Below are 15,056 nucleotides of genomic sequence, written 5' to 3'. Positions count from 1 at the left end.
CACGAAAATGATGCAGATCTACAAAGGGGAGGGTAATAAATTAAAAAAAAAAATTGCTCAGATACTCAGCACCTCCACCTACAACCTCAGGGTCGTTGTAACGCGATCATGCTCATGTTCCCTGTTCGAGCCTAGGAATGAAGAACCTTTTGGTATAGAGCATTTTGCCCTGTTAATAATAGACCTACTCAATGCAAATTTCAATTAATTAGGCTAGTGGACTTTGATATCAGAAAAAAACGTATATATATTAATAATACTTAACACAATGGCGCTTAACTGATGCTTTCATTATAACAACATACCCAGTATATTCTCACAAGTGAGGTCTGGGGAGGGTAGTGTGTACGCAGACCACCTACCATAGCAGCCATTTGTAAGAACCAAAACATAGAGTACCTAACAAAATTGGACAGAACCCTAATTCGGCTCCATGTTACAAGATGCCTTCTCTTCATCTCTACACTTCCTGTGGTGCAAGGCTGCAATTCTTGATATTCTCCGCGACAAAAAGTAGTTAGGACAGTGCTATCCAGAAGTATTTTGTATATATATACTATGTACAATTTGCTATACTCTAATAGAAGTAGTTGTTATCGTTGTCATTTACAGCGTCTTTACAAAGCATTGATCGAACATCTGCAATAGATCTAGGTGGTTCCAAGTCTTTCTCTTGAAGCACATTGCCTAGAAATTTTTGCATTTCTGATGCAAATATGTCGTCTAAAATCTGCAAATTGAAAACAAAGCCATCAAGGGAAATGTACACAGTAAACAAACAAATTAAGCTAATAGGCCCTTCTTTTATCTTTTTCTTTTTCGACAGGAATTTCATAGAACCTCTATTCTCCACAGAAAAGTTGGAAAAAGTAGCGAAAACATTTTACAACGGAGGGAGAGATGTGAACCAATGGTTACATAGAGAAGGCAGAGATATAAAATGGTTTAGATAGGAATCGTCTAATTAGCTCCTCTATAATCATTCATTCACAAATAATAATCATCATATGAAAGTTTTGAACCTATAAAGAACCTGAAGATCACCATTCCCTTATTTTCGTATGACATGAAGATTCTAGATTACACACAACTTAATTTCCTGGCGGAAAAAGTAGTACGCAACGCAAAGTTTCAAACTATGTGATGATTCTTGAATACAAGATAGACTTTACTAGAGGAAAAGTAGCATCAACTCACAGATACTGCAACGCGTGATGCTTTGTACCAAGATCTATTGTCTTTCTTCTCCTCCAAAAACTTCCGCACATCCTGCAATTAAACAAGTGCGAGTCATTTAAAAAGTGCACGAGATTAGGGAAGAGTTATTGGATAAGCCATTATTAGCTGTTTGAAAAAATATGCTATTTACTAACCTGCCCCATTCGATCCCAGAAGCCTCGGCAAATAATTATGAAAACTTGTGTATCAAATACCATATGAAGTTGCTCTATTGTATTTTCCAGCATATCCTTCAGCGGCTGAATCCTAACTCGTAAATCAGACTCCTGTGTACCTTCCTTAGCATCTTGGATTATCTTCTTCAGTTTAGTGGGACTCTGCAATCTTGTCTGTATATAGGAACAGTTTATTCAGACCCCTCTTCGTAGATATCTTTAACTCTAGAATTACAGGAAACCGCTATTGATTAAATCTTCAAAACTCTTGCAAACAACAAAGAAGAATTTTAAAGAAAAACTGAAGAGCACAAGACTGTAATGCATTCTAATAGAATACCTACATTTTCGACAAGTTTATCCATAATTGCTTGCATATAACCTCTGAATTTGGTTCTCAACATAACTGTAATTTCACTGATACGATCTCCTGGGGTGACGTGTCCACCATCTGGCAGGCAAGAACCCCATGACTTGAATTGCAGTTCTATCTGCGGCCGTAGAACATCCAGCATTCTCTTCATGGAATTCAAAAGAATTCCCAGCTGAAAAATAAGTCAGATCGTTGTTCTCTTGGAAGTTGAAAACAGAAAAATAGAGGATTCATACATTTACAAGGCTATTGCACAAAGACCGCGGAGCTCACCTCTTTGCAGACAGCATAAGGACATACTGTGCCTTTGGTAATTTTCTGGACATACTTGAGACCTAATTTAATGGGCATTACATTCTCCTTTAATGGAGATAAAACATCTGCATAGTGCTTATCCAAGGCTCCAATAACTGCCTTTTCTACATCTGCTATAGCCTTTTGAAAAGACGTGGAAATATAAGTGTCGTTAGTCACTGTAACAAGTCGTGAAAAATAGACAAACTTATTTAACTTTAGTGAGTAAGAAGAGATTTCACATATATAATCTTGCTTTCTAGAAGTCCATCATTAATATGAGAATCATATATAACATTTCTAAAGTGTTCTCACGCCAAATGCTCCACAGCACAAAGGGAAGGGAAAAGACAAGATGAAGAACTCCCTCCCCCCCCCCCAAAGTTGTTACTGGCTTTAATTTAAAGAGCAGTCAAGTGCACAAAGGAGTTGAAGATGAAGAATTTGAAGAGCAAAGTTTGTACATACAGTTTCCAACGAGAAAAGGTACTCAGGCCAGCGTCTTATGACAGCATCATATTCAGCTAATGTCTCCTTTATTCGTTCATAGATATCATCAACAAAAGGAGTTGTCGAATGCTGTGTATCTACACAGGGCCACTTTATCTGCAGATAATACAACTATAGTCAAGTACAGAATTCTAAGAAAGCAGTTCAGATCTCTCTCATTAAGCACATTTAAAAGGTCTTATACAGTCGAGGCACTTTAAGCTCCTCATTTGCCTTAATAAATTATTTAGTAACCTTATCACAATAAAACACAGATTATTTAGTATAGGAAGGAAATGGACCCGTGTAAAGTAGAATGGAGACAGGATTCATGCAGCTGAACCAACAAGTTTGGAATTGAGAAGAAGTTTATCAACTGATTGTACGATATAGCCACTGGGACTTGGAAGTCAGGTACTTAATGTACTGATAGCTTTCTCCTTGAGGAAGCAATGCACAAAATGTCGGATTGCGAAGCTGTAAAATGTAGGAACAAAAACCACTAGAAATTGAAAGACACAAGACGAACTACCTATGGTATACATCTCTGTCCTGTATGCACACAAAATCACAATACATATATTATGTGCATTAGCTAAGTCATTTGAACATACTGTTGACAAATCACAACAATGTGGGGATTGACATACCTTGTCAGGTTTACAGAATTCGAGCAAAGCAAGACGCTTCTCCTTGATCCAGAGGGTAATATACGGATGGAACAACTCTTTTGCGTCAATTCCACCTTTGACAGGACTGAAAGTTTTTTCACCTCTGTTAAGATCATACACACAGGACGAGCAGTAAAAATTGAACTAAAGAACATGCATTACCTGATGTTCCAGGCACTAAAATCCTTCTGAAGATCAGCTGTCGCGACAATGAGTTCTGCTACAGGAGACGAGGGACCAGTGGGAGGATATGCAACAAGGAATGCGCGCAATCTGCTACATAGCTCCATGGAGTATATAGCTGAAGAAAGATTTGGGAGGTCTAGGAAACTACACAAGATTAAGCCAGAAATAGCTATGAGTAATGGCGTTCCATATAGTAATTGCCTGATAACATATCTACATGCTATCAGAAGATCTTTCCGCTGTCTTTATTTAATGTCTTCCTCATTTATCTTCTTAGCAGCAAAGAGAGATGATTACTAGTATCAAGAATAGACCAACATCCAGAGTTTTTTTTTAAAAAAAAAATTATGGGAGACTTACATAAGAACCAACAAAATACACGAATATTTCTAAACAATTCTATACTAACAAGACTAGGTCAAATTTTATCCATAAGAACAAACAAACAGATCATAAAGAAGGTGGGTGAGACAATAATTTATTTCCTCATACGGACCACAAAGCACAAAGTGTAATTTCCTAAGAAAGCTCCACAATATATCTGCAACAAAATGATTCACACCTTTACTTACCATGCTTGAATGAAGGTATTGAGCATGCAACTTGGAGTAAACCAGTCAATAAGTTGGTGTTAATTGATGCAAATCAAAAGATATGCATATCCAATTATGATTAGAACCAATATGAATAGACTTTGATTGAGACAAGTTTAAATGGAGCGACATGGATAGTGAGAATTCATATAGTCGACCCCCGCTAGCTTGTGGTTGAGGCTTAGTAGTAGTAGTTGCAGTTGTTATATAAGTAGACTGTGTTGTATTTACATGGTTCACCGACTCAATTATCCAAATTAGCAAGCAAAAGGAATAATAGATTGATCCATCAAAATCGTTATCACAGGCAAAATGACCAGCGAACTTCAAATAACCAGCATTGACCATCTAAATTTCCAGCTTTATAGATGACAAAGGACCACATTCCAATGAGGAAAGGGGGGTAAAGTACCTTGGAAGTATATTCTGATTATGGATCTCCATGTCAGTACGAACTTCATTTCTGATATTCAAACAAAGTAACACCATCTTCTGGTAAGCGGTGGAGCGAGCCACAGGATCCATCAATATGTTGTCATTGTTGTTGGAGACAAACTCATCTGTTTCTGCCAAGTGTCTTCTGGATCGTTTCTTCGCAGCAATCTACACAAAAATTGATGTGCAAAAGTAAGAAGCTTCTCCAGAAAAAAAGGAAGGTCTCACATCTTCCGCTCCTTTTAAAAGAAAATAAGTAGGAAGATAGTTTCCAAAACCTGAAAATATTTGCATAGCTTCAACTGCGCCTCCGGAGAAAGTATATCATTAAGAAGACTATACAGCTTCAAAGCAGGAGACAGTGCGGGAGCTGCAACTCCAGTAGCAGGTCTGAACACATCCGCCATCCCTGGTGGTAATGATTCGTCTAAAGACTTGTAGTTCTCAAAAACTAGTGCAACGATCAGCTCGATCTTTTCGGAAACTTCTCCTAAAATACGATTCTGGTTCATGATAAAAAGTCAAACAAAGTATTGCAGTGAATACAAACACGTTTCATTATCCTGGACAAACTGAAAAGTAATAAAATAACACTAAATTCTGGAACACAAACTTGCATGTGCATAACATGTTGAAAAAAATTACATGTTAAAAAGACTGAAAGAGATATGAATTTGGAAGATAAACCTAAAATATAGGACAGAATTCATAGAAAGTGGACATTTTTAACACTTTTTCATATGAATTAAAATTGTTTAAGATAACCAAAAAATAAACAGAACCACCTATACAATGTATGGGTGTCTAACGGGCCGGGTTGACCCGGTTCCGGACCGGCCCAGACCGGTTTTAGACCGGCCTGGTAGGTAGGGGGCTGGGCAGGGCTGGATTGGGACGGGGAAAGGGTTGTGCCGGGTAGTTTCGATATACCGGTTAACTGGACTGGTCAAAACCGGTACTGTCAAGTCATAGTTGAACCGGTTAACCGGACCGGCCCGGATCGGTTCAACAGCTATTTCAGATTTTTTTTTTTTTTAATTGACTGTTGGCCTGCCATTTTGACCGTTGCCCAACGGCTATTTTGCAAGAATAGCCCTTTGTTTGGGCATTTATTTTCAAAAATAACACTTTTAGTATTTACTAATTTAGCCCTTTGAAAAACAATAAATATACCCCCCTCTTCTTCATTTCTTCACTCATCTCTCAATTCTCAAACCCAAATTCTCAATTGTCATTCTCTCATTCTTCACCTAAATTGCAATCAACTATTTGCCTCTCATTAAACTTTGAATTTACTCTTTTCTTTAATTTAAATTTAGTTGTTGTAAAATGTAAACTTTAATTTGCAAGTTTGAATTAAAAAAAGAACTTGCAAATTATAAGTTCAATTTTTTTCCATCTTTATTGTATTCTATTATCTTAAATTCTTAATGAAATATTCAAATATAAGGATTTTAAAGCCTTTGAAATTTATTCAAACACTCTTTTTATAAGATTGTTTTTATATTTTACATTTTTACTTTATTTTAATATAAATTACGGTAGTTATACAAAATACAAAAAAATAAATAAATAAATAAAACCGCCCCGGCCCGGCCCCTTAAGCCCGGAACCGTTCCGGTTCAATAATTCACCGGAGGGGCTAGGAACCGATAAAACCGGTATTAAAACCCCGGTAACCGGCCCGGTCCGGAGACCGGCCGGTCGCCTTTTCCAATAGCCCGGACCGGACCCTTGACACCTTTAATACAATGTAGTGACATTTTTACCACTTTCTTTTTTGTTTGTCAAAAAGGTAGTTAGAGAGGTATTTAGGAGGCGAAAAGTATGTGATAGGCTTCATTAAGCAATTGCTTCACTCTCCCTTAACTATTAGTATAGATAAAGAGTTCGTAAGAAGGATCACAGAAACTTATGTTTGGAGCAGCCGAAAACATAAAGTAACTACAACTGCAAATTACCCCATATTTTGTGAAATCACAGTGCCTCCTATTACAGCTTTAATTAAACAAACCAATCTGTCTGACCACTCAAACTATGTTTTATCATTTACATTCGGTTTTTAATGCCACCAAACATGATGTTTTTCATTTTCTCGAGATAAGCTGTAATTGCCTCCAAAAATATTTATGGCTAGGGAAAAAAATCTTTTTTCTTTTTCTATATATATATGGTAATCCCCACTCTGCCAACGGTCCCCTCCCCAGGAGCCCAATAGTAACTCTTACCACTAAGCTATCCATTCCTGCTAATAACTATATGGAAGAAGTCAATTAACTAAAGGGAAAAAAAAAGTCCCACAGCGAACAATTCAAACCAAAATCCTCTTACCTCTTGATGACTTAGGGTATTCTTAGTTCTGCCTTTAGAGACCACAGGTAGTAGCAAATCATATACCAACCTCAGACAGTCTGCTGTAGGCGTCGCAACATCCATGACATAAGAAAGATATCTAACACACAAATTGGAAATTTTTAGCAGAATTCCCCGTGTGTTCATTTATCAAATCTCTGAGTGATACCAAGTATAAAATGTTTTCCAAAATAATCTACATACCTTAGCCTAGTGTATGCATCTGAGACTCCATAGTATGATGCAAATTCAGTTACCAACCATCTCCAAGCACCATGAAGTAACAAATTTCTCTGCTGAAACTGTTGAACTTTCATTGCTACTTCCAGAACACAATCATATGCAACGGTTTCTGCGACAGGACCACCCTAGCAGAAAAATAAGCAACAAATCAACTTCAAGAAACCTAACTTCTGGTCATCCATCATACCACATAATCGTGAACATACAGAAAAATCAATGAAGAAATATATATACCATGTTTAGTTTATGGCAGAATATACCTAGAAAATATGTTGCATTGTCATTGTTATAAAATTATCATAGCAAAAAACTGAAAATATGCTTCTCTTTCTTCAGGGGATGATCTAATTATCAATATGTTCAATTATTCGGCACTACTTACAGGGGCAGCATAACAATAAACCTTTTGTTAAAGCTAACTCCGAATAACAATAATTTGACATTCACCAAATAAGCGTGTGTATAATGACCACGCATATGGTTATATAAGCATGAGTAATATAGAAGTATTCAAATAAAGCAACGTAGTGATGGCATACAATATGAATCTACAAATCATGGAGAAAAAGCTACGATACTTGAGCTTTCACAAAAGAAATTTTGTGTTTGTTAATTCAGAAAAAGGTAGGTGGATGAGTACCAATAGTTAGATTCTGGAAGTTTTTTTACAGCCAAATAATACAGAAAAATAAGGTTTTTGCAGGATTTTTGATACCTTAGTGTGGCTATTTTCATCAGGACTAGTAGAATAATTTATGTACAGTTGTACTCTTCCAACAAGTTCATGCTCTGGTTCATGATATATGGACCACCAACGGAGTTTGTCTCCCTGCATTTTTGCAATCAAAATTAAGTTTTTTTTTTTTTATGAAATAAGGGATATCATTAATGACATCAAGTAGATGCAATTAGTACAAAAGATATCAAATGCAAAAGTGAGTTTGTTAGCTCAATTACAATGTGGCCTATACTAAAGATAAGGAGCTAACAAAGTCCAAAAACTTATCAGTGGAGTTTACAGGAAAGAGATTACTCCAGCTATATAAAAATAAAAGACAATTAGCCTTGAGAGTGTGGTTAGGAGTTGATATTCCATCAAAACATCTTCGGTTCCTTTCTGTCCAGATACACCAAAAAATACAGGCAGGAATCATTTTCCAGTTCTTTCTAATGGACCTACCAACTTTCCAAGAACTCCAGCACATGAAGGCATCCTTAATCCTCTCAGGCATTACCCAAAATTAAGTTTTCCTCCAAATAAGTTAAACCTCAATAACAGAAACAATTACAGAAGAGATCCAGAAAGTATACCGGATCATCAGCAATATCAGCAACCTGAGCTACTGCACGGCCACAGTAGTTTCCCTTTGAGTCATGTACTTCAAGAATTAAGTCATCCCCAAGCCCCTCTGGTAAGCTGAATTGTATTACCGATAATATAAACCGTCAATGTCGAGAAGATGAAAAACATGTACTAATAATTAAAAATTGAGCAAACAAGTCCACATACAATAGATGTGTTTCAGCGGATCCAGCTTGCATTTTTACTGTGTCCTCTTCAGGTAAGCTTTTCAATCTCAATGAACAAAAGTATGTCTCTGCATCAAGACAAAAAAATCGAATTCAGTCGCATTGTCTAGAAAGAACAAAGCACCATCCCGATTTGCAGCAATGCACTTATCATATTATTTTACTGAAGCTTAGGCACAAAGTTTTAATATCAAAACCTCTGAAGTCCTAAGAAGAAAGAAGTGAACTGGTACATTATTCCTCAAATTTTCCAATTCCAAATCCTATGCAAAATAGGCTATCAACTACCCACTAGATCCATAGTAATTGGACCATAATAAGTGCTTTCCACCTTAACAGTCTCCGAGGACAATTGAATAGAAGAAAAGGAAAGCAAAGTTGCTAATAATCATAACTCCAAGAACTCAGCTAAGAGTTGCATACCTGGAACTACTTCATATGATGTTGAACTGCTTCGTAAAGTAGTTGCACCAAGTTTCAAAATCTCAGAAACGTCTTTTACATAACGAGTACCGGCATGGAGGTATGCCAAGCTTTGACGTGATAAAGAACCATTTGGAGGAATCCTTGGAGCCACACGTACTTTTCGTATGGCTCCCCACTCAGAACTGAGAGTTGATTTCACGTTAGACAACTGAGAACGTATAGCCTCCAGTTTTACCTTCGGTGGTTTCAGAGTGGAAAAGCTGCAGCCCGTGGGTGGGTCCAATGCCATTTTCACTTTACGCACTACAAGAGAATCATACAGTTCAGTTTGACAACTGATTGGTTTAAGCAAGAAATCATCAAAACTTTAACATGAAACCTCTAAAGCACCTTGTACTTTCAGTTTGCCAAAAATTTTCTTTGGCTTCATCGAGGCTCCCTCACCGACAAGTTCCAAGGACTTTTTCTTCAATAGCTCTTCCTCCGATTGTAACAATACTTGCCTTACACTGAAATATTTGCAACATAAGGTCAAGAATTACAAATAAATAAAATGCATGGGATGAACCGACATGCTATCACAATATGCAAAAACATTACAAATCAAACAGTGTACACCATTTACACTCGGTATGCAGCACCAGCAACAAAATCATCATTAAAATAAAAGCGCAACTTAAACTTTCTGTTATAAGTTGACAATAATTGGTATCAGATAAGTCTTAGCTTCTGAATCGTCCTAATGTGATCACACTCTATACAGATAACCTCCGGCAGCATATTAATTAATCTGTAAAAGAAAGCATATTAATTAATCTGTAAAAAACAGGACTATTTGAGACTCCAAACAAGATAATAGCTTCTTCCGTATTTTGCCACGATGTAGAATGTACAGAGCATGGAAACAGAAATAAAGCATAGTGTTGGAACGAAACGCACCCAAAACCATCTCGCAACAAGGCACATTCATTTTCCAAGAAAGCTGGAGCCTCGTTGAAACCCTTCGCCCATGAGTGAAGACATAGTCGAGCACATGCCTCGTAAGCAACAAAAGCTTGCCAACTACCTCGTACACTGTATCCAACTCAAATTACAAAAGAAGATGATGAATACATCAAATACTCTTAACAGAAACTTTATGATAGAAAAATTTTAGACCACTCTGAGTGAAATACCTTGCATGATATGTTGGAAAGAGGGCAGATGAAGAATTAGAAGGTACACCACCAACCCTGGGAATGACAACAAGGTTGTCACTTTATGTCTTCAAAATCCTCGACGATTATTCAGAAAAAGAAAACATGTCATGATTCATACCTTCCGGACGGATCAGACTGTCCATCTTTTGCAGCACCTGCGGATGCAGTATTATATACTTTAGCTTCATCCATTGCTACAGAACAACCTGATATTTTTGGGAAGGATATATCATCTGCCGCAAAAGGTTTACGTTGCTCAGAAATTTGATCGCGTTGTTGTAATGAACTACCTAACGGGGGTGCACTGGGAATATCACCATTGGACAACTTCAGGCTCTGCTTCATCACAGAACAGAATCAGTAGACAGAATAAGCGTAACATATTTGCATAGGAAAGGTTACTACAAAACAACAGAGCACTTGATCCTCGTTGTAACAGTTATACAGACACGTGGTTATGGAGGCACATACGATCATAGTTTATACCCAAACAACGAACCAATCAGAGATTTATACTTCTGGTCCACCTTCTCGCAAATGGTTTTAAAGGCTTAAACTTTCAGTCCACCTTCTTGGAAACTTATGCCAAATAGAAACCTAAGATACTTGGTATCATAAGTAGTGGCAATCAGCACCCTACTCATGAAGAGAAATAAGTTTAACAAAAAATGGGATTCCTCTGATTAGCACTCCAATAACAATATTGTTAGATGTTATCTCCACTTTCCTGGTAACTTTAGAGTCTCATTAATAGCCATCTAATGCAGAGGCGGAACCAGGATTTCAAGCTTATAGGTTCATGACTCTAAGGCTTTTAAGTTACTGGATTTTATATTAATAGTTTGTATATATTCAATAAAATTTTTCGATAAATACAAGATTTGAATCAAACCTACTAGGTTCAGCGGAACCCATAGTCGGCACTCGGCACTCTGGCTCCGCCCCTGATCCAATGGGTCCTCATAAGAGACTATAACCGTTGTATTTCCCGAGAAGGACAAGCATAAACAGGCCAAACATAAATTTTGCCTCAAATTAAGTCTTATTCATTCACAAGGATATCAGGTTGAGCATTAAAGTAATCTCCAAGAAGATTTCACAGTGGTAGTTATTTATTTCACTCGACAAGTAGAAACCATCCCTAGCTTCCACTCTCCTGCATTGTTTACCAAGAGGCAAAAGTAGAACTGCAAACCTGTCTCGAAAATGGCACCGAAGCTGTAGTTTTAGAACTTGCAACAGAATTTGATGGTTTTTTAACTCCATAACCAGGCTGCACACTCTCAAAATTGTTCTTTAGAATACCAACATTGTGAAACTTATCATCTTGAGGTGAAGTTTCAACTGAGTAATGTCCACCATAAACCTCATCGTCCGAATCCGAACCAGTATCCATATCAGACCCCCACCCATTATCATTACCCAATGGAAAAAGCCCAGCTTGAAACTTAGAACCACATAGTATTCCAAAGCTCAATCCATCATTTTTTCGGCCAAGAATAGGATCAGATTGCATCCTCCGAGTATACATTGTAAAGTAATCTGTTCTTCACACTATCTCCTACCTAATTCAAATCAAGGGGAATCCAATTTTATCATAAAAACTCAAACACAACAAGCACAACACAAATAAGAATACAATCTTTTTTTCTATTTTCACAAACAAAAGACAGTTTTAACATATGACATTAATCACCCAGAGCCAGTTAAAAGCATTGTTGCAACAGAACAAGTTAAAAAAACAAATAAAAACACAATCTTTTTTCAGTTCTCACAAACAATAGACAGTTTTAACATTGTGATTAGGGCTTTTGCACTAAGTAAACCATTAAATACCACACAAAAGTACATAACAATGAGAGATAAGAAAATTGTTAGCAGAAAAAATCAATAAAAAGTAAGCAGAACTTACAAAGAGCAAAGAAAGCCCAGTTCTTTAATGAGAAAGATTGAGGAAATCACAGTTTTAAAGATTCTCTTTTTAATACACCCAAATTCCCAATTGTCCCAATTTTCCGATCTTTCCTAAGAAATCAAGATTTAGCGTAATAAGCAAAGTTAAGTTGCCATAAATAACCAGGAACTGGAAATAGAGCAAAGTATAAAAAAAATTGACTAAAAAAGGCAAAGAAAAAGACAGAAGAAAATAAATAAATAAATAAATAAATAAGCAAAAGATTGAAACTTTTTCTCTTTATGTGCATGTATATGACAGATTGTAATGCACTTTGGACTGAGGTGTGAAAGTGACAGCAAGTTAGAAGGAAAACCCTCTTTCTCACTCTCGAGCATAAAACGTTTAATGGTGTTTTCCTTTTTGTTTTTTCACTTTTTCATAAATAAATAAATAAAGAGGTTGGAGGGAGAAAATGGAAATAAGTGAAAATTAAAAAAGAAAAAGATTTCAAAAGGAGATTGGTTTATGCAAAATTATCTATACAATCGAGTAATTTAAAAAGTAATTATTAATTATTACATTTAACAAGTATTTTAATTAATAAAATAAATAAAAGATTAAATTTCTTATATTGTTTGAATATATACTTAATTTTCTTTAGAAATTCCCCAAAAGATTGAGAAACAGTTTAAGGCACTATTAGTGTATTCGAGGTCGCTGAAAAATTATATATTTTTTGTATTTTAATACCTATCAATGAAAATACTAGATCCAATAAATTTCTCCTATATTGTTTATGTCATCGGTTTGAAACTTTGAGTTCTTGTACATTGTTGTCTAGCTAATCTTTTATGGGATTTTTACACTAATAGCCGGTCGGATACGTTATTTATCTTTTCTAGACGATATACATAGATGATAGATTATTCACTAATTATACACGGTTATACATAAATTATATATGAATCATATATATATATTATACATACACCGGTTATATTTAATTTAAATGATTGGGTGGGCGACTATTTAGGCTAAGTTCTCATCTTTTATACCTTATTTTGTGCTTTTAGTATAGACTCCCTTATTCCTTTTATTTATGTTTTATATATTGATAGATTAATAACTTTTTTATGATATTAGTGTAATTAACTTATTATAGTAGACTACTCATTGTTTTATTTTATATTAAATAAAAATTATTTATAACTATCTTTTAAGTAACTTGATTGTATAAGTATTTTGCCATTTATTAATTATGTAAAATAAAAAAGAAGAAAAAAGAGGCATAGATTGACGGAGAAAAGGGCAGAATAGACGTAGAGAAGATAACGTCAGTATGACGTGGCAAGGGCATGTTTGTCTTGTAATAACGGTCAGTCGTTTAGTGGCGCGTATTTGCCGCGGGGAGAGCGGTATTGGTTACAATTGGGTGCACCAAGTTTCTGTGCTACTTCTTTTTTTTTTTTAAAATAATTATACTATTATTTTGCTATTTTGTTTGTTTTGAGAGAATTATTTTCTATTTTCAAATTGACTGATAGGTGAGAGAATGTATGAAAGAAACAATCTAATATTTAGATTATTCAGTGCTTTATCTTATTGACTAAGAAACGTTTCAGAAAAAAATGAAATAATATTATTAAATGTTCTGTGATTTGGAAAGATCTAAAAATAGATTCCTTTGAGTATTAAAATGTGTCTTTTTGGACTAATGTTTTTACTTTTTAGTTGCATTCCTTAACTTTTGGTCTGAATCTCAAAAATAAATAATTGATTATTGTCTACATATGCTAGAAGACTTTTCATCGAATTAAGGTCGAACATATCAATAAGCTTGATCTATACTGCAAGCTGTTTCCTGCTACAAAAAACTCGAAAACTCAAGAAATTTATTGGACGGAAGGATTCACTTCTCTTACGGCCAACATAGTGTAAGATTTCATATAGATGTTAATACACACAACGAAAGACAATAATAATTCTAGACAAAATTTTTCGTATTTAAATTTTATTTACATGTTAAAGATCGGATCTAAAACATACCTGGTGAAAAGAGTCTCGTTTCAAAATCTTCTTCCATAGTGCGAAGACTCTATGTGTATCTACACCGAGACCGATCCTTGCTATCAACTCTTTGATCAATGAAACCCGTGAACAAATTAAACGAAATTATGTATTAAAATTTTTCCCATTCCAAATGGGATGAAATTGACGACAAGTTCCTTTTGTGAACTTTACACGTGATTTAATCCAATTTCAAATTGGAATTACTAACAAGCCTTTTATTAATATATATTTTATATACATCTCTTATATAAAATAAATATTAATTATATACATAACATATATATGTTTCAACCAAGAAATATAATTCAATTTTTATTCCAAATAGAAAACTTCAATTTGTACACAATATTAATTATACCCTTTGTGCTAGCAAAGAATATAATAATATTTCATTTGGACTAATAACTTTATTTATTTGACTAATTAAATTCTTTAATTTAATTATCAAATAATAAATTAATTAATCCTTAGCAAAGATCAGAACACTCGTTAGTGTGCGACCCCATAAGCTCAATACTAAAGCGGTAGTAAATTAATCATATCAATATACTAATCAAGGGTGGCGTCTAGCAATACTCCTTAACGACAGGATAGAATGAAGTATACAATTTACTCTCAAGAACCATTAGAAGAATAATGTAGTAATTCCTTATGTCCATATAGCTCTAAGTCACCCTAGGATATGGTTTAACTGTCAAATCCTAATAGGCGACCAACTATGTGTTAATGTCAAATATAATCGACCATTGAATGACCTAAGAAACTCTTTTCTTCTTTCATTCAATTGCCCTGGCCAAGGTCTTAGTTTGGTTGTTTATAATTCATGACAACATGGAGCTTAAATTCATTACTAAGAGTCGACAGATTCCATCTTGATCAATCACTAATTCTACAAGTATTTAAT

At 35.2% G+C, this 15,056-nt stretch overlaps 1 protein-coding gene across 4 annotated transcripts; it reads right to left on the bottom strand.

Annotated features, from left to right (window-relative positions):
• Positions 1-229: 229 nt before the first annotated feature.
• Positions 230-12,395, bottom strand: LOC107763593 (uncharacterized). Of its 4 annotated transcripts, XM_075228506.1 has the most exons (23): positions 12,098-12,395; positions 11,381-11,750; positions 10,476-10,521; positions 10,304-10,391; positions 10,162-10,218; positions 9,926-10,060; positions 9,377-9,495; positions 8,984-9,289; positions 8,541-8,628; positions 8,342-8,447; positions 7,746-7,859; positions 6,992-7,155; positions 6,767-6,887; positions 4,714-4,938; positions 4,413-4,603; positions 3,384-3,551; positions 3,201-3,306; positions 2,530-2,667; positions 2,041-2,202; positions 1,739-1,939; positions 1,374-1,568; positions 1,198-1,269; positions 230-730 (listed from the first exon to the last, which is right to left on the bottom strand). In XM_075228506.1, the coding sequence occupies exons 2-23, from the start codon at positions 11,714-11,716 to the stop codon at positions 578-580; spliced, it is 3,291 nt and encodes a 1,096-aa protein (XP_075084607.1). In that variant the 5' UTR covers positions 11,717-11,750; positions 12,098-12,395; the 3' UTR covers positions 230-577. The 4 variants fall into 4 exon arrangements, with proteins under 4 accessions (XP_075084607.1, XP_016437567.1, XP_075084609.1 ...); XM_016582081.2 differs by having other exon boundaries at positions 10,304-10,521; XM_075228508.1 differs by lacking the exon at positions 11,381-11,750 and having other exon boundaries at positions 12,098-12,385.
• Positions 12,396-15,056: the final 2,661 nt, after the last annotated feature.

Source organism: Nicotiana tabacum, chromosome 13 (genome assembly GCF_000715075.1).
Source record: "Nicotiana tabacum cultivar K326 chromosome 13, ASM71507v2, whole genome shotgun sequence".
Lineage (NCBI taxonomy): Eukaryota > Viridiplantae > Streptophyta > Magnoliopsida > Solanales > Solanaceae > Nicotiana > Nicotiana tabacum.
This window is presented reverse-complemented; position numbering and strand designations above follow the sequence as displayed.

Bases quoted from the DNA above. Each gene is read 5' to 3' on its own strand.
- LOC107763593 (XM_016582081.2), bottom strand. From the start codon at position 11,716: ATGTATACTCGGAGGATGCAATCTGATCCTATTCTTGGCCGAAAAAAT. The intron at 7,860-8,341 runs GTATACTTTCTG...GCAAAAATGCAG, and splicing joins CTGATATTGCTGATGATCCG to GGAGACAAACTCCGTTGGTG. The intron at 6,888-6,991 runs GTATGTAGATTA...TTTGTGTGTTAG, and splicing joins GATGCATACACTAGGCTAAG to ATATCTTTCTTATGTCATGG.